Source organism: Chlamydotis macqueenii, chromosome 5 (genome assembly GCF_036417535.1).
Source record: "Chlamydotis macqueenii isolate bChlMac1 chromosome 5, bChlMac1.mat, whole genome shotgun sequence".
Taxonomy (NCBI): Eukaryota; Metazoa; Chordata; class Aves; order Otidiformes; family Otididae; genus Chlamydotis; species Chlamydotis macqueenii.
The window spans coordinates 17865219-17889530 of record NC_141560.1 but is presented as its reverse complement, the minus strand read 5'-3'; the positions used below and the strand labels follow the sequence as shown (position 1 = coordinate 17889530).

General features: G+C 43.9%; 1 protein-coding gene across 2 annotated transcripts in view; it reads left to right on the top strand.

Annotated features, from left to right (window-relative positions):
* RIN3 (Ras and Rab interactor 3) overlaps positions 1-24312 on the top strand; it is a 70862-nt gene that overhangs the window by 25047 nt on the left and 21503 nt on the right. For both annotated transcript variants that reach the window (XM_086748224.1, XM_086748223.1), the window contains exons 4-5: positions 18914-18986; positions 21995-22086. In XM_086748224.1, the coding sequence (XP_086604350.1) occupies positions 18914-18986; positions 21995-22086 (165 nt within the window). The remainder of the gene's footprint in view (positions 1-18913; positions 18987-21994; positions 22087-24312) is intronic.

Sequence of the window (24312 nt, the reverse complement as noted above, 5' to 3'; positions counted from 1 at the left end):
CAGGAGTAGCAAACTTTTTGCCATAACTTCAGGTGTCCATATTAAGAATACAAGGGCAAGAGCTAGGTGCAGGGTGGGGAAGCTTTGTTCTTCAGTCATTTGAAGTGGACCTAAGGCCTAGGTTTTGCGTGGTGGGGAACTGGTTTTTGATTAATCAAGTTTTCCTTTGGTAAAAGTTAAAAAGTTGAATCTTGCCATCCTAAAAATGTTGTTTAGAGAAATGTTACTTCATAACTTGGGTTCTATGCCATAAAATCTGATTTCTCTAAGGATAGGCAAAGTAAAGTGTAGTACAAAAATTTCCCTGTGAGCTAGCCTAGCTAGAAAGACTTTTGTGCCATGTTTTTCAAACTTGCTTGCTCGCTTTTTCTAATTTATTACTAAATTAACATAAAGGACATGTTCAGAGACACGGCTTTCTGGTAGGAATAAGAATTACATCAGTTTCCACCAATTTCGTACAAGTTGCAAAGTGGAGGGGGGTAATTAAAAATCAGCTTTCATTCAAAAAGCAGGAGAGCTGCATCACATGTGCAGTGATCCCAGGGGCCATGAGGCTGGTGCATTCCTACGGTGGACATTTACATCAATTTTAGCTTGAGTTCTGTCAGTGTTGAGCTGTAGAAAGCCTCTCAGTTCTCCATCCTGCACCGTTTTGACAGGAACACACTGAGCACAGAAGGAGTCATGCTTTTGCTTCCCTTCTCATTTAGGGTAAGTAGCCTGACTTTTGAGTTTAGAAGAAATTGAATTAATTCCTGGTAATAAAGTCAAAGGACTGTATCTGGTGCAAGGGGAGATGGTAAATCTTCTGTGTCTCGAAGTGACCTAATACATTAGCTTTGATTTATTGTTTCTGTGTTACTCCAACTGCTTTCTAAAGTTATTTTTTTTTTTAGGAAATAAAATTATATGTTGTCCAAGTGCTTTAAAATAATTAAAACTAGAAACCGAGCTTCCTTGCTAAGTACCCTGGTACATCTGGACTGCCTTAACTTTATGAAGTGCCTGTCAGTCTTCCCTGGTATTCTGTAAGTGCCAGGGTAGGAGACCTCTGAGCACCTGCGGTGAGTAACTGCAGACCAGACACTGTTTCACTGTGGAATGCAAGTCTCTTGAAAGTTCGGTGTTATACTTCCTGAGAGTGTCCAAAACATGTCAGCTGCATAGCCTGAGGATCACTGTAGAGTGGCAGGATTTTTCCAGGCACCTAGTTTTTAACTTCAGAAAGTCCCTCTTTAGTGCTTGCTAAAAGGACACTTCAGCTTCCCACTGAACATCGCAAACAGGGAGGTGAATCCTCCTGACAGCTTCCTGCTCTTTGGGTCTGCATGAAGTGGAGCAGAGCTGGTACCTTTCCAGTGCCCTTCAAAAGGAGCAGCTATAATTCCTCTGCCATTCGAGAATTTCCCTTCCCAGCTCTACTGGGGACAAGCATCTTTGTTTTTGCTGGCCTGCTCCTAGTGTTTCTTTTCTGAGTTGACACATAAGCAATGATCTGGGTAATTTGCCCCACAGAGAGCTGTTTGTCCCTTTCTGAGAGCTGGCTCCTCCTAAAGGGTCTGAAGAAATGGGAGCAAGTTCTTCTACCTGTTACCTTGATTCAGCTCATTAGACCCCACAGACTTGACGCATCCAGATGTAAACTGAAAGCTGAATTTGCCTTGACATCTATAGTGCATATTTTACAGACATCCTCCCTTCCAGTTAAAATTCAAGTTGCAACCCATCCCAGCTCACTGTTTTGGAGCACCTTGCCAGCTGCTTGTCCTTCTCATGAGGACCCAGTGCAATCTCAGCTTCATAAGTGACACAAAGAAGGATTTGCTATCCTTAGATATGGCTCTGTGCCATCTCTACAGTGATGTCCATCTCTTACTTTTACCACATGCAGCTTTAAACAGCAAATTTTACTGCTCAGCTGTTTGTAAAAAGCCATTCTCATCTCATCTTACTTTTCAGATAGTATCTGAAGAGGTTTTCCTCAGTATCATAATGACAGTACAGAACTTGCTGCCCAGTCCCTAAGATCCATATATAGATGGCAATTCAATGAAGTACAAAAAACCAGAAGCTTCCTAGTATTACACTGCCAAATAATGGTGCATTACTGTTTTTCTCTTTCTTTTCCCCATATCAGATCTGCTATGTTGACATTTGATGAAATATTTAGGGAAGTATAGTTTTCTATGGAGAAGACCGGATTTAACTGTGATTTTTTTTTAAACTGAAATCCCCAAAGAACTCACTAGGTAAGAGGGACAAGAAATGAAATCTCATTCCATTTTTTTGTGGGGAATTTTCACCTGTTATGTGGAGACCAGTGACGAGTGGTGTTCCTCAGGGGTTGGTATTGGGACCGGTGCTGTTTAACATCTTTGTCGGTGACATGGACAATGGTATAGAGTGCACCCTCAGCAAGTTCGCTGATGACACCAAGCTATGTGGTGCGGTCGACACGCTGGAGAGAAGGGATGCCATCCAGAGGCACCTTGACAGACTGGAGAAGTAGGCCTGTGCAAACCTCATGAAGTTCAACAATGCCAAGTGCAAGGTCCCACACGTGGGTCCGGGCAATCCCAGGCACAAATACAGGCTGGGCAGAGAATGGATCGAGAGCAGGCCTGAGGAGAAGGACTTGGGGGTACTAGTGGATGAGAAGCTCAACATGAGCAGGCAATGTGCACTTGCAGCCCAGAAAGCCAACCTCATCCTGGGCTGCATCAAAAGAGGTGTGGCCAGCAGGTCGAGGGAGGTGATTCTCCCCCTCTACTCCTCTTTGGTGAGACCCCACCTGGAGTACTGTGTCCAGCTCTGGAACCCCCAACATAAGAAGGACATGGACCTCTTGAAGCGGGTCCAGAAGAGGGCCACAAAGATCATCAGAGGGCTGGAGCACCTCTCCTATGAGAACAGGCTGAGAGAGTTGGGGCTGTTCAGCCTGGAGAAGAGGAGGCTCCGGGGAGACCTTACAGCAGCCTTCCAGTACCTAAAAGAGGCCTAAAAGAAAACTGGAGAGGGACTTCTGACAAGGGCATGTAGTTATAGGACAAGTGGTAACTGCTTTAAACTGGAAGAGGGTAGATTTAGATTGGATATAAGGAAGAAATTCTTTACTGTGAGGGTGGTGAGGCACTGAAACAGGTTGCCTAGAGAAGCCGTGGATGCTCCATGTCTGGTAGTGTTCAAGGATAAGGCTTTGAGCAACCTGGTCTAGTGGAAGGTGTCCCTGCCCATGGCAGGGGGATTGAAACTAGATGATCTTTAAGGTCCCTTTGAACCCAAACCATTCTATTATATTACGATTCTAAGTGGCCCTTAGATTCATAAAATAGGAAAATGAAGAGACTGGATTTTAAAGATTTTCTTCTGATTCTTCTGGTTCTAGCCTCCAGAGACAGGAGGGCTAAAGGCAGCAGGTATGGTAGAGACCCAACAGCAAATACCACATGGTTCGTCTGAAAGCTGAGAAACCTGGAAACTTTCAAAGCCTTGGATATCTGTGATTTTGCTTTTCAGCCTGAAGAATCTTCTTACTCAGAACAGTGGAAATCTCCCAGAGAGAAGGCTTGTTACAAGATTTCTTCCATTTAGAGATGCAGTGTTGGGAGATACCTCTCAAGCTTTGCTAAAATCTCAAGTACTTTTTGTTCTTTCAGTTCTAAGAGTTGTCACTTACTTCTGCTTCATCCCAAAATGGAGCCCTATCCTCACATACCTCAAAAACTAAGCACCATTTCCTCAGCTGACTCCTACCCTTGTCTCTCCTCAGCAAACCAGTTGTGACCTCAGGTCCCGATTCTCCTTCCTCTTTGCGTGTATACAGTCAGAAATCATTCCAGTGACATCACTGACATTGCAGCAGTATTAAAAAGAAAAGAATCAGATGTTTAACATAAATGTGCATGTTTGCAGTAACAAATACTGAGAGCTTGAAAGAAGCATCTGAGTACAATAGACCACTTGGTGCAGGTAGTGACAGCAGCTTTTACTTTCACAAAGAGTTATGAAGACACATGCCCCAGGGGTAAAGTCCTTTAACAGAAGAATGCTCTAGCACCATATACTGAATGTAATGCTTCCTTTTTTTTCTGGGAAATCTTGTGAATTACAGCTGAAAATAGTCTGATTTCATGAAACACATGAGTTGGCCTTATACTTCTCGGGAGTCTTGCTCATATGCTTTGGTGCAGAATGTGTAGTAATTGTTTTCCAAACTTCTGTACCAAAAAACCAGGATGTGATTCCTTTCCCAATATGCAAAATGATGCTAAACAGGAGAAGTATCTGCAATTGCACAGAATAAAGAAGAATATACTTTGAATATTATTAGAAATAATATACTAATAATGTACTTAGAATATTATTAGATATCTTTATAGAAATAACTATGGAATTGATTTGCCAAGTCAGTACTGAACTCCTCAGGCTCCTATTGTAAGGGGTTTGAGGCTAGCCTGATCCTGCCACAGATGCCCGCTCTTGTAGTCATCCTCCTGCCTCCTGCCTCCCCCATTGCTGTGGCGGGCTTTGCTCGCTTGGAGGTTTATTTTCCTGAGGCTGTTCACAGGACCCCACATTGTGGAGTTGCTGTCCTTGCTCCTTACTTAAACCATACCTGCATGGGACAATCTGCCACCAGGCATAGCAGAAGTATCTCTTCCAACTCACTGGGCCAAGGCTGAATTGAGCCCTCAAAATCATTAAGCGCACAGATGAGGGAGAAGTTTGTAGTGAAGCCTTGTCTATAGTGTGGTTATTGAATTTATTACAGGAAAATTCTGACATTTAAATTCAAACTTTGCCTGCTCTGACCCTCCTGACTTCTCTGGAGAGAAACATGAAACACTGAATAAGCTGGGACATAACAGAGACTTGAAATAGTCTTAACACAATCAAATAGGAAAGCCAAAAGAAATTATCCCCAAGTAATACAAAAATGTTCGGACCATTATTAATACCACCTTTGAAAGATGAGACACGGTGCCATTGGACACGGTAGACTATACTCAATTTCTAGTTTATGGACAGGAGCTGTACTTCAGGTTATGTGGTATGGGCTTGTGGTAAGGACCCACAATATACCTTGACAGAAAAGATACAGGCAATTACTACACTCAAAAGCAGTTTAAGAGCAATCACTGAGTATTGCTGCAAAGCTGCAAGTCTGGTAGCAAAAAGGAGGTTGTTAAAGAAATCCAGTGTCCTGCCCTGGTCACCTTATTTGGCCTTTCTTCGAGTTAGACTGAGCTCAGGAAGTGCAGTCTGGAGACTGATACAAAATGCTTGAGACAGACAGTAGGGATTTAAGAGAAAACCACAACTCAAGTAAAATGCACAGTAGCAGTTCACCTGCATGCTTAATTCTCTAACTACTTTTACCAAAGGAAATCTGTTTGCCATGAAAATTCATGAGGACTTGACCACTTTATACATCCGCCACCCAATGAGCTCTCTCCATCGGGACAGAAAGAAGAGTTACACCAGGTCTAACGGCAGCAGGCAGACAGGCCTTGCTGGGGAGACAAAACAGCAATTTAGATGAGCAGGAGTGTTCCTTTGCACACTGGATTTTAGGAAGAGTGAAATCAATTGGAAGAGGGAAGAGATTATTTGAGGGCTACCATTTCACAATCTACTTTCTTGCTTTAAGAATCCCAAATAGGTGCAGTCTAACGCTGTGAAAGCAAGCTTAACTCTCAAAGCCAACTTTGTCCATCATTACCAAGTTTCTTCAGCCACTTCTACATTTCCATTCTTCCTTCCCAAGCACATATGAAGGGGGAAAAAAAGTTTTTTATTATAGACTAATGCCATTTGCACAGCATAAAAAGGGCATATGCAGTCATTTTGAGTGTCCTGTAGCAGTAACAGATGGTCATTAAACAACAGTAATCGGGCAGCAGCAGGGTTACAGAGAGGCATTCGAGTAACACGGGGATCGACTTCATTCACCTTTGCAGGCTTAGCTCTAAACAAAGCTGCTGAAAGCCCTGAGCTGGTACAGCCCAGCCAGCCTGAGGTGAGGACCGTGAGCACGCCTGGCATGATGGCAGAGCTCAGATGCAAGGGATACAATTTTCTCCCTGTGTCCCTGCATGGGTCAGCAGGTCCAAGTGCTATGCGAGGGCACTCACCAAGTGAGCACGAGGAAGGGAAGATGAGGCAGATTGACTAGAAACAACTCAGTAGGTGCTCTTAGTTGGCTCAGGCACCCTCACGGGCTGGTAATAGACTTGCCTATTGCACTTGGCTGGTACCCTGGCCGCTATGGCCAGATATGGTCCATTACGGCAGATTTCCCTGTGTTGTTTTGTTAACATTTCCTTTAATACATGTTACTGAGGCTGCATTAACAAATTCAGAGACCAAAGTCCTCATTGCTAACATGGCACAGAATGGTCAGGCAGTATTTTCCCACATGAGCTGCACTGAAGTATTGCACAAATGAGGTCATGGGAAAAAATGGGAGGACAGCTCAGTCACTGCAGCCTGCTCACAACTTAGCCCCTTTAATGAGAGTAGCCAGTTGTGCAGATGACCTTTGTGACACGAATATTTTTTTGGAAGTGTTGGCAGCTCTTGCAATAGCCTCCTCAGTTTTGCAAGTCTTTTTGCTAACACCCTGCCTGCTGGAATCAGGAAGTAGAGTGAAGATAGACAGAAATTTTAAAGTGTTTTTTTTTTTTCCAGAAAGAGAAACAACCCTCAGAAATGCAGAGAAAAATCTGAAGATGCAAACAAAATTTCCTAAAGAATCAGAAAACAGATGATACAGGAGAACAACCTATAGGAAGACAATCTCCCATTTAAAAAAAAAAATTAATTCTAATTGCATTCATTTTTTATTCCTTCTGAACTGGAATGCAGATGGAAAAGATGACTGAGGTCTGAAATGTGGGATCTTTTACTTCATAGGTAAAGTGAATGAATTGAAGTATGTGCTGGTATTCATGACACTGACTTCTAAGATTAAGCCATTTATTTAGGCAACATTTGCAGATTTTCGCTGGAGTTTTTTAAGACAAGGCTGGATGAAGCCTTATGCAACTTGGTTTGACCTTGACTGACCCTGCTTTGAGCAGGGGTTTGGGCTAGAGACCTCCTGGGGTCCCTGCCAGCCTTAGTGAATGCATGAGAGGGAACCAGCCAGTGAGACTGAGTCTGTGGGCAAGCTCAGGGCAGATGGCGGTTCTCAGAAGGGATGTCTCAGAAGAGTGGCAAGAGCAGTTCCAATTCTCTAAGACTCAGGTCTCAGAGAACTTAGAATACTGCTAAGATTTACAGGGATAAAGGGATAAAACCAGGCTCGCTAGAGATAAACCTGGGGCCAGCATGCCAATGTTTGAGGGACAATGTGCTAGGAATGTCCTTCAGTCTGCCATCTCAGTGGAGGTAGGGGATAGAGATCCATGCAGCAGCAAAGATGCAAGGGTTACTGTTGTATTAGAAACCACGGAAGCACCTGAGAATGGTCACGTAGGAATTAGGGCTTCTCCCCCTCAAAAGATGGTGGGATCAATAGCCCAACTGAAGTGCATCTGCACCAATGCACACAGCATGGGCAACAAACAGGAGGAGCTGGAAGCCATTGTGCAGGAGGGAGACTATGATATAGTTGCTATCGCGGAAACATGGTGGGATTACTTGCACAACTGGAGTGCTGCAATGAGTGGCTATAAACTCTTCAGAAGGGATAGACAAGGAAGTAGAGGTGGTGAGGTAGCCCTGTATGTTAGGGAGTGTTTTGATTGTCTAGAGCTTAATGATGGTGATGATAGGATTAAGTGTTTATGGGTAAGAATCAAGGGGAAGGTCAACAAGGCAGATATCATGGTGGGAGTCTGTTATAGACCATCCAACCAGGATGAAGAGGCAGATGAAATATTCTATAAGCAGCTAGAAGTCTCACAATCAGTAGCCCGGGTTCTCAATGGGGACTTCAACTTCAGCCAGGAGGAACTAGGGAAGTGATTGTCCGCTTGTACTTGGCACTGGTGAGGCCACACCTCAAATACTGTGTTCAGATTTGAGCCCCTCACTACAAGAAAGACATTGAGGTGTTAGAGCATGTCCAAAGAATGGCAACAAAGCTGGTGAAGGGTCTAGAGCACAAGTTTTATGAGGAGTGGCTGAAGGAACTAGGGTTGTTTAGCCTGGAGAAAAGAAGGCTGAGGGGAGACCTTATTGCTCTCTACAACTACGTGAAAGGAGGTTGTAGGGAGGTGGGTGTCAGTCTCTTTTCCCAAGCAATGTGTGACAGGTCAAGAGGAAATGGCCTCAAGTTGTCCTGGGGAGGTTTAGATTGGATATTAGGAAAAAATTTCTTCACTGAAAGGGTTGCCAAGCACTGGAAGAGGCTGCCCAGTGAAGTGGTTGATTCACCATCCCTGGAGGTGGTGTGTAGATGTGGTGCTTGGGGACATGGTTTACTGGTGGACTTGGAATTGCTAGGTTAACAGTTGGACTTGATGATCTTAAAGGTCTTTACCAATCTAAATGGTTCTATGATTCTATTCTATTTTATGATTCAGTTGGAGTAGACCAATCCAAGGAATAATTGTACATCTCATTCTTCCCAAGTCAAACCTCTGGAGACAACCTTAAGCTCATCAGAGGGTATGCAGAAGGGCCCATTATTTGGTTACTGCTATCATCACTGCAACGGCACCATAGTTCTTTTTTAAATGGTCACTTTAACTGAAACTGTTGGCCTCCTTGAGTTGAAACTGTGCAGGTTTCAACACTGGAAAGAATTCTTCATACTGTAAATTTAGACATGAAAAGCAAAGTAGGACTATTTATAGCTCTAATTTCCTCTGAATAGATGAGAGGCTAAACTGACATTATAGAGTGAAAAGATCAAGTCTGGTTTGTTTGTCTTTTTTTTTGATACCCCATGCTGCTATTCAGTCCTAAAGCAAAGACGGCAACCACCTGATGAACAACCCTGGAGACTTGTCTGCCAGACAGAAAGGTCATTAAGCATCTTCAGCTTCAGATTTACTATAAAATATGATGTTACTGAATATATATAGAAGGCAAATTCATCAGTAGTCCCAGTAAGTAGTAGGGGTACTGCAGCCTCATGAACACGAATAAAGTAGATGGAAAAGGGTGTGAGCACTGTTCCTAGGAGAGGCAGGAGTCAGGTTTTAGGTGAGTTCAGGCTGTAACTTTGTGCTAATGCTGCTGTTATGAGAAGCGCTCTCACCATCTCTCATCTGCTGGCTGTGTGTGTCCATGTTCTTATGCCCCTCTGGTTCCCATCTTCCTCTCCCTCATATAGGTTATGGCTGGGAAAGAGTGAGCAGTGCGGACATGGGGACGTGAAAGCAGGAAGGTGTGGTGGGGCAATGCATCTTAAGAGGTGCTGCGATGTTGCTGTGTTATGTGAAATAAAGCCTGGAAAGGAGAAGAAAGTCATAAAGGTGGAGAGACAGCTGTTGACTACGGGGAGGGTGGGTGGCAGACCGAGGACAGAGGCCTGGGAACAGAATGGAGATGGGCAGTAGGAGGCTGAGGACAGGGTCACATCCTGTAGTGCTGGATGACTGTGAGTCTCTGAGATGCTCTGGGTGAAGCCGAAAGGAGGCTGCCCACGGAGGCAAGAGCCCAGCAGAGCTGCCCCACAGTGCAAGGACAGGAAGCTGCAGTTAGGAGGCAAGCACTGTCAGGAAGGCTGGTGCAAAATTGCGGCCAAATTGCTCCGTGGCAGCCAATCTCTCAAGGCAGAGCATCACTGGCAGCATGCTGGGGAGCACCTTCCTCTCTCTGCCAAGTTGAATTCAGTTGAATTTTCCCAACTAAGTCAGTGTCATTGTACCCATTTTGTAGACTGATTGCTGAGGCACGAGTTGCTGAAGGGGCTCGGCCAGCCATGCACCACCGGCCCTGAACAAGCCCAGGTCCTCACCAGCATTGTATTTACCGGGCTGCAGAGATGCCCTTTGCCTGCCAAGCACTTGACTTTGTTCAGCACTGAGCTACCAACACTTCTATTCAGTCTTTTTTTGTATGCTTTCTGTATACCCTCACAGGCAACTCCATTGCCGCACTGTGAGGGAAGCCAATTTTTCCAGTTTACTTCAGAGGAATGTTTTCCTTTATTGTTGCATGATGGAGTGTGTGATTGAGGCAAAGTAAGAAACTGTTGTCAGCTCTGGGCCTGACTGGCCTGAAAAAAGCAGAAATGTGCTGGAAAAAATAACAACAGAGTTATCAAAGCCCTTGGGAGAGAAGATCCCTCTTCCCTTCTCTTGCCAAAAATGGCTGATTTCCCTAAATCCATCTCAACTAAGCAAATCATGCATTTCAGCAGTAGAACTTGTCCAAGCCTAATTTTTTCAAGGATTAGCCAGTTGATGAATAAAAGGTTGTGTATTTTTAGCAGAGGAGGCTGGAAAAGCTGAATATGTAGTTAACCTTAAGCTTCAAATTTTAAGCAGTTTAATTGCATATAAGGAGGCCTCTGGGCATGCAGGCTAGTATCCTGTTTTCCCATAGTAAATTGCTCCTGTTCAGTGTGGTGACACCTTGCCATTGAGGAAAGCAGACTGACAAATGTTATCTTTTAAAGCAGTTCCTGTTGCTGCCGATGTTGTGTCTGACAGCTCTGAAGATATAGAGGTACCCTAGTTATCTTCCAATTACCCTCGCTTAGATACAGATAACAATCTGCCTGCATCACCCAGAGCTTAGGTTGGGCTAATTTCCCCTATTTATGCATGTTTCTCATTAGCAAGAAATGTCTGTTATCACCTACGCAGCTCATTGGCATGAAAAATCTACCATTAAGCAAGTCCACCTCATAGCGTGGGAGAACTGGGCAGTTCTGCCCCAGCCCTAGACTCCAGCTCAAGGAGTGTTGTTCTGCTGTTGCTTTCTGCTGGATCTCATCTGCCTCCACAGGCAATGCAAGGCCAAAGGCTACCTCTGCGTGGGTTGTTATAAGGACACAGGAGACATTATAATTGTCTGGTCTACCATCTGTGGTTTGATTGGAGATCAAGTCTGAATGATTTCTAGTCCCCTAAGGATGTCTAACCTAGACATGTTCCCAAGGTCAGTCCGCCTGGCAAGTTCTCCATTATTCCCATCATTATTAACCCTGAAAATTGAGTTAGCGTCAAGGAGTTCCCACTCAGGAGACTACTCTGAAAAAGGAGCCCAGAGTCTTGGTTTGGCAAGAACAGCAACTGAGGGCTTGGGCAATATTGTAAAGCATGATATGAGGACATATTTTATAACCTGTTGTGTAAGTTCATCATTTCTTTTCTAAATGCATGCATGCACAAGGAAAGCAGAAAGTCTCAGCAAGTCCCGCTCATTTGAGCCGAGTCCCACATCGCTTTGACACACTGTTTATTTTGAAAGATATAACGCTTTTAAAACATAAACCACTTCTAGAGCTTAAGACACTTCTGTAGCTGCTTTTTCAAGATGTAACAGTGCCAGGTTTCTGTGTGGTTTACAAGTTGTTTTGGAAACATTCTGGTTGCTTATAGCGGGTGGTTTTTTTCTTTTCTTTTTCAAACTCTTACCCTGAAGAGTTGCCTTCTCTCTCTCTCTGCAAACATTTTCATTTTTACTTTAGGCTTTAAACCAATAGGATTGCAGGGAAAGTCTGTTGGAAAGAAGCTCTCAGGGTCTTGTTAGCTTTGATAATCCTCATTTTGGCTTTTTTTTTTTTTTACCTTATTTTTCACTCCCAAGAGGCATAACACAAAATCTGTGTGTAATCAGAGCTAGAGTCTGCACATGCTATTCTAGGATAATATTGTCTTACCCTACTCTGCTTAGTACCTTGAACATAACTCAAAAAGCTTATTGGTCTTAAAATAGCTACTCTAAATCAGTAAACCAGTGCCCTTGTCTCAGTGGCTAAACCAGAACAAATTATAATTTTTGCCCTTGGACAGTGTTTGCTATCTGAAGATCTTAAAAAGCTTAATAAACAACAGTTTAGACTTGTAAATGACATAAATAAGATACTCAAAGTAAAATGGGGGCAGTAAGGACCTCATACTTTGACCTTCGAGTAGAACCCTCAAAATCAGTGAAACTGCAATCTATCTAACTCAGAGGAGTGGGAATCAGAAGACTTTCTTCCACCAGGTTGGCAACTAAGTGGGATTGCAGCTCTCAGAAGCAGAAATAGCATTTTTTCCATTTATTGACCTCTGTCACGCTGTTGATCTTTGCCCTTTCAGAGGGGGTTTGCCCCTTTTATCACTCGCCTTTGGAAAGTCTGCTCTTTCTTCCTGGAAGTCGCTCATGTAGAACGCGGTTCTGGGTACCAGAAGGCTTCCCTTAAAGTGCTCAGAAAACTTCCTTTTTCTATATGATTAATCTCAACTCTATGGTATTTCATGATGTACCTCAGAGCCAGAGAAATAAACTTTTCTCCAAAGTAAATGGAAAAAAATCATTCTTAATAAAATACATTTGTATGATACCATGTATTTTTCACATACGGATTGATTCTCAAGATTATCTACAGAACTTGGAAATTGTTGCTGAGACCTAAATCTCCAGAATTTCAAATCATAGCATCATTTTCTGTTACACAAGGCACAGGGGAGACCCTTTATATATCTGAAAGCTTCATTTACTTTACAAAGTTTTACCCAAGAAATTTCCCTTCTGAGAGGAACTTGCAAGTACCTATATTCAATTTGTCTTGTTAGCCACAGCCCTGAGCCCTGACAGTTTGAATCACCATGCTGGGCAGCACAAATCTTGTACTGCCATTGTAATGTACAGGTGGATGCTGAATTACCTGTGAAAATGTGACTTCTTCAGCAATGATGCCACAGTTCTCAACCGCTTACAGCAGGGACCACACCAATCCAACCTCTCACCCTACTCGCCCTGGTGCCCTTGGGAGTCCTCTCAGCCCTCAACATTTTAGAAAGGCCACATTTTCCCCCTCATCCCTGCTGTGTGAGGGCAAGAAAACAGATCCTCTGTGGCTACATCTAAAACTCCAGCTAAACATCACATTGCCATCTGGTCCTGGGAAGAAGTCCTGGATCTCCCCAGCCTCTGGCTGAAGACACAGTACGAACCAAGTATGGAATTTCCACAGACTTTAAGGTGTTTATTTGAGCACTGAAAAGGAGATGCAGGGTGAGGACCTGACAAGGAAGGCAAGCGCTTTGAAACTGAACAGCCATTCTCCAGGTTGTGCTCTGCTCTTAACCCCTGGAATGGCTGGCAGTGCCCATGGGTCTGCCAGGACTGTTCACATGGATACCTGTAAGCAAAGCACTGAGGAGCTGTGAGACTTCTTTTAGCTGGGTTAGCTGTGCTTGAAGTACCCTTGACAGCCACCCTCTCAACCCCTGCCGAAACACTAATTGCAGTAAGGAGGAAGCAGAGCAGCGAAATGACCGTAACACGTTTCTGCTCAAGCATCCTGCAGCAGAAGCACCGAGACCAGGCAGCAGCAGGAGTTTATGCTGAACTAAAGGCATAAAATCTGAGTGGACACCAAGGTGCTGCCCCTCTGCTTGGGTGAATGCAGATGAGCCAAAGTATGGTGGAGCCGCCAGGACCCCTGTGGCTGTTAGATGTGAGGACGGTCCTTTTTCTTAGCACGAGGATGGGGACATGGTGCACAAGGAAACATAGCACTCTGACAAGTGTACCCCCCCCCACTCAATCCCAGCCTGAGAAGAGTGCAAAAGCCTGTGTTTTGCATCTTCTTTAACAGCATTAATTTCATTCTACACAATACAATCGTATTTTGTGAAAAACATAGTTTAAAAAGAGATTTCTCTTACACTCAAGATCTGAGCTCATTAATGCTTTATCACTTCTGTAATTCATTAGTTTCAATTTCCCAGGAACTGCCACCAGCAGTGAGTTTTTTTCATCACGGCCAGAAAGATTAAACTCTGTAGGAAACCATAAAATTGAAATCCTGTGAGAAAGCATGTTCTGTGTTGGTTGCAGAACAGAAGACTCTGGCTGAAGTCCAAAACAGGGAAGTTTCTGCCCTTCCTTCATAAGGGAAAAAATAGAAACAACTGACAGAATCACTAGGAAAGACAAGAAAGATAAAACAGACCTGAGTTGCCCAAGACCGTCTAGAACTATGCAACCAAAAAAGGAAACTACAGCTTAGACAACGGATGGAAGAAGCAGAGGCATCAGATTACAGAAGAAATAAGAAGGCCTTGAGAAGAGAATACAGATGAACACTGACGATGTTTTACAAGAACACAGCATTTGAAGGCCATACAATACCATCCAGAAGGTCAGCGAAAAGTAATACAAGAAATAATGTCAGGGACAGATACTAGGAACTTCCAACCAAACAGAGCTGTTGCAGAAAGACACCATAAACACCCTAAGGACTCCTACCAATGTAGTCTAAATTTTCCTCTGTCCAGCTAAAGCTCTTTGCCTTAATACCACCGCCAGCCTACTGCATGAATAAGGGGCCAGAAGGAGATTTGCACATGTTCAGGGAACTGAAGCAATAACCTGAAGGAATTACATCACGCTCTCACGCATCTTTGTAAAGCACAGCAGGCACAAGCAGCGCAGTGTATCGTGACAAACGCAACAGCCTCAGCATGGCAGCTATGGCAGTCACTGAGGCCCTCTATTACAATACCCAGGGGTCATTCCCCAGGGGCAGGAAACTGCTAACTTGGCCCAGGCAACAGCTAGGAATGTCAGCGTCTGGAAGTAGAAAAGCTGATAACCTCTGCCTGGGAGTGATCCCATCTTCACAGCGAGTAAAGGGCTGAGGGTAGCAAAACAGCAGCAAAGGTGGCCAGTGCTGCTTACTGTAAAGGTCAGTACAAGCAAGGTCATGGCAACTATGGTATCAAGCCAGAGGCTTGTCAAAGAAGGGATACATTGACGAGAGGTTTGGTTATGAGACTGTGGAGTTCTAATCTTAAATCTTAAAACAGAAATAGAAAAGTGGAATCACTCCCATGATGACAAATGTCACAGTTTGCCAGAGGGCATCTCAAGCATGTCCAAGCAGGACTTCTGAGGATAGTTGTGTTCTCAGTAGTCCTCTGTCAACACAAGTGCTGCAGGATAAGGAATTAATATCTTTGAATTCAGATGTCTCTGAAGGATTATGCAGATATCAAAAACAGTTAATAGGACTAACAGTGCCATTAGAAAAGAAGAAGCTGAAGTAATTGGGTCCCGTGAGCCTATGTAAGCAGTCAGAAGATGGAAATTGGGGTGGTTTGTCCATGTGACCAGAACAACAGGACTAGCAAACACAATTCTGCAGGGAAAAATCAAAGAGGAAGGGAAGACAGAATGCCCAGAGACAGTGTGACTCAAAAGCGTCAGCATCTGGATGGAGAAATGATGGGGAGATCTAAAGAGTAAAGGAAACATGAAGACAGATTGCAGCAAGTGCCTAAAGAAGACACTCTTCAGAGCATGTTGATGTAGTAAAGGGAAAGGTGAGACGATCATCAATATTTACAGCAGTTCATAACCTGACCATGTCCTGTTCACTTACTGAGTTGCACAAAGGACACAAAACATTATGGTCAACAGTGAACCACTAATTTGTATTACTAATGCTTCCATCACTCCTAAAACCATTTCCAATTAATTCTGATATCTTTGTTTCAGATTGCTCAACATTGCCCACAGATCTACACATTTCCCCTTTTATTTACTGACAGTGACTTTTTCCTATGGGCTTTTAAATATCAGGTAAAGCTCAATATGCTGTGGCTATATGTTTGGCTCACAGAACCCAGCCTGTTTTTGCTGTTGCTTTTGATCATATTCTTGACATCCTGCCACTGTTCTGGTGAGACGTAGAGATTTCCTTGCTCTTCGAGTGCCCTGGGTGTAGTTTCATGAGCTCAAGAAAGGTGAATTTTGTCTCTGCGGTTTTCAGCAGGATTACAGCAGTCTGGCAGAAGAGTGTCTGCTCGGAGCTTTTGCAAAAGTCATGAGTTCCTATAAACGGCAACATCATGATCTCTCCCTGGGCAGCAGTGCTCATGTCAGTGAAACGTCCCCAGCTACCCGCAGCACATCCACAGTCAGGGAAAAGCACCTCTTCCTGACTCCCTTCTCCGTGCAGGGTGCCTTGAGGGCACTGGAGGAGAGATACTTTGTCCTCAACAGTCAGCAGAGCCCCTTGAGCTGTACAAACCTTCTATTTTCTGCAAGTTACATTATTCTTTCCAAGAATCAGAAACATGCAGCAGGATCCACTTAATGGTCTCCACAAAGGAATGACAGCCATTCCCACAAGAGATATTCCTGTACTGAACCCATCATCTGCCACCCCACAGCAAAGCGGTCAGAAGAACCGCTGATCAATGATGCCTGCTGCTGACGGTCAGCAGGTGTCTAGATAAAAACAGGTTACAGTTTCCTCCGAGGAAGACCTTCCCCACAGGAGATTCCAAGGCTTTCTCCACGGCTGCTGTGCTGGGAGCGGGTCCAACTGACCGCAATAGCCTTCGCAGGCTTCTTGACACTGTCACTGTTCAGAATAAATTGTGGGCAGCGTATTGGTCCTGATGGCGCTAGCACCTTAAGTAATGATCCATTTAAAGAAGTGTTTTTCCGTTCTTACTTGTTTGCAGGCCAGCCAAAAATGTCCCAGCAGAGCTGTGGGTCTCTGTACGATGAATTCCAGCCTGCTGACAAGTAGGCTTGATTTTGCTACCTCCTATGACCTCTCAGAGCAGACCAGGGACAGTCAAGTTTCTATACACCACCTGCTGAAAACTCCTGTCCTTAAGCTCCAGTGGCTTTTGTACCTAAATTCCTTTAGCTATATAATTCCTGGTGATTTGTAGTGGTTTATGCTGTTTAACTATATATGGGAGGAGGAGTAGCTGTATGGTGACAAGGCACTTCTACATGGATACTGCTGACACTGAGGGGCTTGGTCTAAAATTCAGGCTCTCAAGTGGCAGAGCTTCCTGGCACAGAAACAATCATTACTCCCAATCCAAGCAATCTGCTCGTGTCTGTAAACATGTACAGGTGCAGCCTGCTCTCTTTACGTACACCTGCAACTCGGGATGCCAAAGTGAACATGTGGTTCTTCACAGAAAAACAGTCCTTAAAACTGTCATGTGCACAAAGGGCTTTATTTAATTGCTGGAGATTCAAGCGAGTTCAGACTCTTGGGTTTTGGTTAATTCTCTGGAACAGCACTGCGCTTTGTCTTTATTTTTGTTTCCTGTGTCAGAGCTGCAAAGCAGATGGATTTCAACTATAGAAATTGTTCGTGGTAGATGTTTAATGAAAATCCCTGACTGAAACATGAGTCTTACTAAGGAAAATGAAAAAACTCGCTGAACGTTTATTTTTCCAGTTGCGGGAGAAAAGTAAGGGAAAGGGACGGTTTTGCTCAAAGTATGTTTTAAATTCCACATTTAAACTGCGTATACTGAGGTTGATCTGATCTGTTCATGCTGATCCAACATAAACTGGTGTTAGGAATGACTTCAGAGAATTACACAGCCTTTGCCTCTTTAAAAAAGTGCCTACTTTGGTATATTGAACCCAAAATAGCAACCTGCAGGCCTGGGCTGGGACAAAGGGAGAAGTAAAAGGAGGAAATGCCTTGTCTGGGGAATGAACTGTGAAGCTGAACAAGAGAAAAGCTTGAGCACTTCCTTCCAGTGGGATTCTCTGCTGGCTGGAGAACAAGAGCCACTGCCCAGTGCCGAAGGAGAGGAGAGCCAGGCGGACGTCTCCCTCCTGCAGGTGCTGGAGGCCCTGCTTTGTGAGGGAACTAATAACCAGGCAGGCAGGGCGAGGAGCTGGAGACATTTCACAGGGCCGTGAATCGTGGCAGACCGAGCAAACTGAATCACGACAGCTGAGCTTCGTGTCCACAGCTCTGCACTGTGGCCTAGAAAAGAAAGCAAAGGAAGATGTGGAGTGGCTGTGGGCACCGCAATGAGGGTGTGAGCTGGTGCTGCTCCCCAAGGACTCCTGCCATGCTCCTGTGGCAGGAATGGCGCAGCTCTGGCGCTCCAGCTCTCTACCATCAGTAGGCAGGCATTTTTAAGAAACCACTGCAGATTTTCTTAAACTTGGTAATCTCTGTGATGTTGTGTTGTGTACATACAGGCACAATTTGTGAGACTACAAAGCTGAAACAAAGACGGACTCTTCTCTCTTGCAGATCCATCTCTTTCTCTTTGCCTTGGGTTATTGGTCAACGTGAAATTTTCTCCACCAGCCTATGAGTTTTTTCTAGCTCAGCAGTCAAAAGCTCTATAATAACCTGTGAGATTTGGGCTACGCAATGCCACAGCATGCTGTTATAAAGAAGGTCATCTTGAAGAACTCCACAATGTGGTGTAGATTGTATTTTGCCATTTAAAGGAAAGTGCTCTCACTGTATAACAAAATGGGAGGAAGAGGACAGGGGAGATAGAAATAAGCTGTGCTCACACTGCCGGCGTGACCCAGGTCAGAGCCCACACACATCATAATGAAACAGTAATTTCTATTTTTTGTTTGCTTCAAAGCACTTTGTCCATCCAGACCAAACCAGATTCCAGCATGATTCTAGTCACAAGGTTAGCCTCATGTGTATTGCAGATCTGCACATCCTTAGAGATAGATGGGCTTGTAATGAGCCCTTTGGCTGTGACCTGTTTTTTTTTTCTTCCTATCGTTTCTCTTACTGTCACAACGCTCTGATATCTCGAGCTAACCATTCAGAAAGCCAGGCTAAGACACTTCTTCTCTAGTCTTTCCCTGAAGAATCTTGTTGCATTTGGCCATCTGAAGCCAGTTCTTTATGCTTCTTCATGTTACTCCATGCAAATACTGGATAATCATAGAATACAACATGTGTGAGCCAAACCTACTGGCTTTTTTTTACCATATAGCTCAAAGAAAGGAGTTGCTGACTGTCTTTTTTGGTTTTCATCAGTCCTGTACCTGGAAGGATCTGTCCTTGTGTTTGAGGATATCTTCAAACTGGTTGCCTTCTACTGCGTCAGTAGGTGAGTTGGATTCATCGCTTCCATGGAGAGGTCACTTTGCTCTCCCTTCTGGACTTCCTTTTCCCAGTATCCAGTCACAACACAACGCCAACTGTTTCCTCCAGTTTCCTCTAACCTGCCAGATCAGGAGGTATTTCAGATGCTAGTATCTACAATGGGGCCAGATCATCCTGTTTCTGGCTAGGCACACCATAACCACAGCTGTCCCGAAAGCTAGAAGCTTTGTCTGTAGGGCTGCCCCCACACAGGACGGAGGCACAGAACTGGGACTAGCCGGGCAGGGAGGAAAAAAGTTCCTGGATTAACCATCTCTTATTAAAAGCACCTTTAAGCATCCACACACACCTGGCAGTGACTTTGCAAACCTGCTAGTGGATTGTTCCCTGTGGGAGACTTGGAGCACTTAGTCACCTACAGGGAATCTGTCAAGGAGAGTAGTCCTGAAACAATTTCTGGGTTTTAGCCAAAATTTAAAAATAAAATAAAGCAATAAATAACAAACCTTAGTTGCTTGCTTAGCACAGAAATACCAAATGCAGTGGGCACAGAGATGGGAAAGACCTGTAAGGTCATTTTCATTACAGCAAGGTTTGATCAGCAGCTGATGAGTCCCTCTGTGTAATTAAACCTGCGTGTCTGCAGTCTCCTTTAATCTGTGCGCTTGTGGCAAGCACGCTGCAGCAATACCTCCACAACTTACTTACCCCATTCCTGCGCAGCAGGCCTGATTTTTAGTTGGATGTAAACTTTTGACCTCCTTTATATAAACTTAGGTGACTCTTAAAAGTAGTTCTTCCACTTAAGAGGGGAAAGCAGATTCAGCATGTGTTTACAAGGCAGTCGTGTTAGTGACCTGGTTAGGTGACATAGTAGGAACGATCTATCTATGGTATGATACAGCATGCTACAGGTTACCCAGCCAGTAATATCTGCACTATTTTGGGGGCTGCTTCTGCAGCCAGCTGAGTTCAGCGCTGCTGGGCGAGGACTCCTACCCGCATGCAAGTGACCGCACTCTGTCCCACCCCCATCAATGAAAAGACATTTAGCCATCTAGATGTGTAGGGATCCTATAGAATGGGCATAAATTGACCCCTGGCCACATATAAAGATTTCTGTTTTACCAAAGGAGCAAAGAAGAGCCCAAATGCAAACAAGAATTGGGCATTTCTAGTTAAATGGCTGGTGGGAAGGAAAATCTGCTCACTTCTGCTTTCCTGTAGAAAGGATCATGGCTTAATAAAGAGTCCCAGAAAGAAAGAAAAGCTTTTGTGTTAGTTCCTGCTATAGATGTTACTTCTGAGTGTCAAACACACATTCAGATGGTTTATGTGATTCCTCATGTTGCTGTCTAAAGACACGGTAAATAGGGAATAATTTTCTGAGAGAAGCAGGTAATAAAAAGGCTGCTTAGGCACTGACCTACCTTTTGCTGCCAGCTTGTAGGAGCTCTCTGTGATGGTGAGTGGAGAGGCCTCTTCTAAGGCCTGTAGTAAATAACCATCTATAAATAGTTGGAAACAGCTTATCAGGGGTGACAGGCTATCCTCAAAAGAAAGTTTGGCCTGGCTAGATTACCTTAGATCACAAAAATAATACCTGTAGGTAACAGGTGACTTGGTGGCTTGTCTGCAAGCTGCTGCCCCGTAAATAAAACCAGATTTTTTCTATTACAGTAATGTCTTAATATTTCCTGATTTTTAGATGTATTTTTCTACTAAGAGAAAAAATAGAAGGAAACTACTTGTGCATATAACAATAACAAAGAAAGAAAGCAGAAGGTCCATGGACCCTCTTCCTCTTTTAAACCTGATATGTGCCATGAAAAAAAAAATAATCCTAGGATCACATTAGTTTATGTCAAACAATGTGACAACAGAGTGCTCAGTGGTGCACAGAGAACCCATGGAGTACACAGTACATCAGTAAGATCCGTATCTGTTAATAAGGGCAAAACCGGTCCCCCTGCATTCACCTGTCAACAGCTGGGTCCTCCCTAGGTCTGCAGTCACGCGCATTTTTGGGGTGTGCGTTTCTGTAGCAGAGACCACCACTCACAAGTGCAGCTTTTTCTAAAATAATTCCCTACAGCTTGCAGAACATTTTGTTAAAACTTTTTAATGTGTAAAATGACCCTGCACCATTCCTTGCTACCTTTTAGGGACTGTTATTACTGGCTTTTCTAGTCCTTGTTAGAACAGGAATTGAGGTAGGAGCAGGTTTAGCAAATTGTCATTGGGCAAGAGGCAAAGCTGAACAGTTTGCTGCCAGCCCAAGAGCTCCATTAAATTATTTGAGACTTAGCGTGTGAAACCCAACTAACGTCCTCTGAGAAACTGCATCTTTTTTTTTCAGTAAAAATACAGCATCTTTCCAGAAACCAAGCAATCAGATGTCTGAGAGCGGAGAATAAAGGATATATGTGTTTTCTCAGTGTCATGCAGCACTTCATCGTTGTCTGTCACTTCACCCAGGAAGGGTCTTCCTTCCCTAACCCCACTGTGTCTTGCCATGTCCCGTGCCTTACAGTTACACTGATTTTTAAAAGAGGATGCAGAGTGGGGAGAGAAGGGTAAAGGAAAGAAAAAGATCTGCAAATCCCCTCCACACCAAAAAGAATGGCTTTTCTCATTACAGTAATTGCCTTTTGCAGCACCTCACTTTTCATGGGAAGGTCTTTCAGCCCTTGTGACCTCCCTTGAGGTGAGAGGCATTCCTGCTTTTTGAGGAGGAGGAAGCCAAGATGCAGTGACTAAGCCAGTGGCAGGGCATGAAGCATTGCCACCGGAGCTGGTGATCTCTTGTGAAATCAGAGCCACCCAGCCTGGCACAGTATGTACAATGCCTTTCATGCTGTGAGATCTTCCTTTAACAACATTCAGGACTTTGCAGAACAAGGCTGAAACTGTGAGCCAATTCAATCACTAAAACCAACAGTAAAATCTGGAGTTCCTAGCAATTGTGGAATTTATTCATTTGTTGGTATTTCATTGTGTCTCTTCTTACAGGGATTTGCTGCCATTCACCCTGAAGCTGCCACAAGCAATACTAGAAGCCAGTAGCTTTCAAGACCTTGAAATTATCTCTAGTCTGGGGATAGGTAAGTCCCTCAAAGCAGCCGGGGTTTCACTCTGACTTCTGAGAGCCATGGTGCCTCACACAGATACAATGCAACTTGTGGAGGGATGAACTATTGTCTTCAGAATAGCTGAGAAGGCCTGAATGCAAGAGATAAGAAGTTTATGATCTTTATGTTTGTAGAAGCACACTGGGAAAAAAAGGCCACTTGTCCCTTTGGACATAAACCTCCACTTGGACTTCTGTGCAGGGTGTGGGACCTACAGTCTCACTGTATAAACTGGAGCTTTCAACAACTGAGGCACAGCACAGCCTTTCAGGGTAGCTTACACACATTGGAAGTAGTTGGCATCTGAGGTATAGGAAAAGAGGAAAACACCGTTGCAGTTTCCCCTTCTGATGTGTGGGGCCAATGCTGATGAAAGTGTGAATTTTTAAAATTTTGATATTTCTGCTTCCTCTTGCAGGATTTCTAGTTGCTAAAGAAATGTATGGTGTCCCAGAATGTTTTCTCACCTCACAATAAACAGATACAAAATAGAATGTTATTTTTAGTGACAGTACCAAACGAGCAAATTTTAGATCACATGTATAAAGTTAAAGAGCTGGGAAATGCAATTCTCTTAACTAAAGGGGGTCTTCTTCCTATTCCTTCCAATTAAAGACACTCCACTTGAGACAGCTATTACAGTTAGCAACTGTCTCATGCTACTTTGCTTTTTGGTTTTCCCTCAGCTGTTGAAAACAGCCAAACAATGCTGAAAACTGAAGAGTTAGCTCACTTAGAGAGGAAGGACCTGGAGGACCTTGGGGCTTTGGGGATCTATTTTTAAATCTTCTGCTTTATATCTTCCAGAAGGCATGGGCAAACCCCACTGGTTTCAGTTCAGGCAGTTTTGTTGAATTTGACCAGCGGATTTGCCTCTAACACTTTCAGCATCCTCTATTTTGAATATGTTCCAATTTGTCAACGCATTCTTGAGTATGGGTGTCCATCCAGTACTTATTGCTTAAAGAAAGCTCCTTTGCAACTTGAGATAGCAAGTTGTAAACTTATTATTAATTTTATTATAACAAGTGTAATAATTTGGATTAAAATGTAAGAAGCGTATCATGATTCTCCAACCTTGTGTCTAATTTGAGCCAGCAGAGGAGATCCTGACTCAGGCAACTGTCTCCAGCAACTTCTGAAATGAAGGATTAGCTAAAGCACAAGCACCAAAGCAATGTTGGTTGTAGTCTTCTCCTTCTCTCCTATACAGTGGTGGTCATAAAAGTGGTGATGCTTGGAGGTTTGCTTGCCACCATACATTGCATGCCAGGAAAATTTCTGACAACAGAAAAAAAAAACAGCTGCTGTGTAAAGATTTCCTGGGAAGTGATGCTAGCTTCTTGGAGTGCTATCCTGTCTCAGCAAAGTCAAACAAGCTGAAGTAATGAGTGATGCTGTTTACTGCTCCCTGGAACAAAGTGGCATGCCCAAAGGAAAGCTGGCATTTGAAATTCTAATATGCTGGTTTTTACTTATTTCAAAGTGATATGTTGTTTGAGGGACTAGAAATAAGATGCCTACCTGCAAGCTGGATTGTTCCACAAAGGATCTGGCTGTTACGTATATTGTCAGAGAGGATGTACTGCAGGCCTTCTAGTCCTGACCTCACTGGTACAGAAGGCATTTTAGCAGGAGAATTAGCATGATTGCACTGAACAAAGAGCACATGCCATCACAAATGTGCCAAAGCCTCAAAGAACTGCTTAATTATCCCTCCCAGAGTGTAAGCTAAGGGAAGAGGCAGGACAGCAATGGGAGATGATCAAACTGCCTTTCCTGAGGTATGAGGCAGCGTGGCTGGGCTGGGAAACACCCTCTGAAGCAGCTGTGTAACCCTTGGTAAGACCACCTCATCTGGTCCTTCACAGTGAGTGGAGCATTGCATTTTCATCGCAGCGTCTTATCCTGACCACTACTGAGAAAAATAATCAACTTAACTTTTGTAGATTGGTTTGCTCACCATTTCCTCAGCCTATGAGAATCCAAAGTATTATATTCTCACTTAAACAAGCAACTTCTACTGTCCTGCATTTGCTGACACCCAGTAGATTTGGAGCATTTAAAGGGAATCATACCCGAGACAGTCACAGACGTGAGGGGGTTGGCAGCACGATGCTACTACGTGCAGTTGATTGCATTCTGTTCCTGAATTCTGTTGTCAAGAGTGCCGCTGTTCCTGGCAACACTTTTATTTTA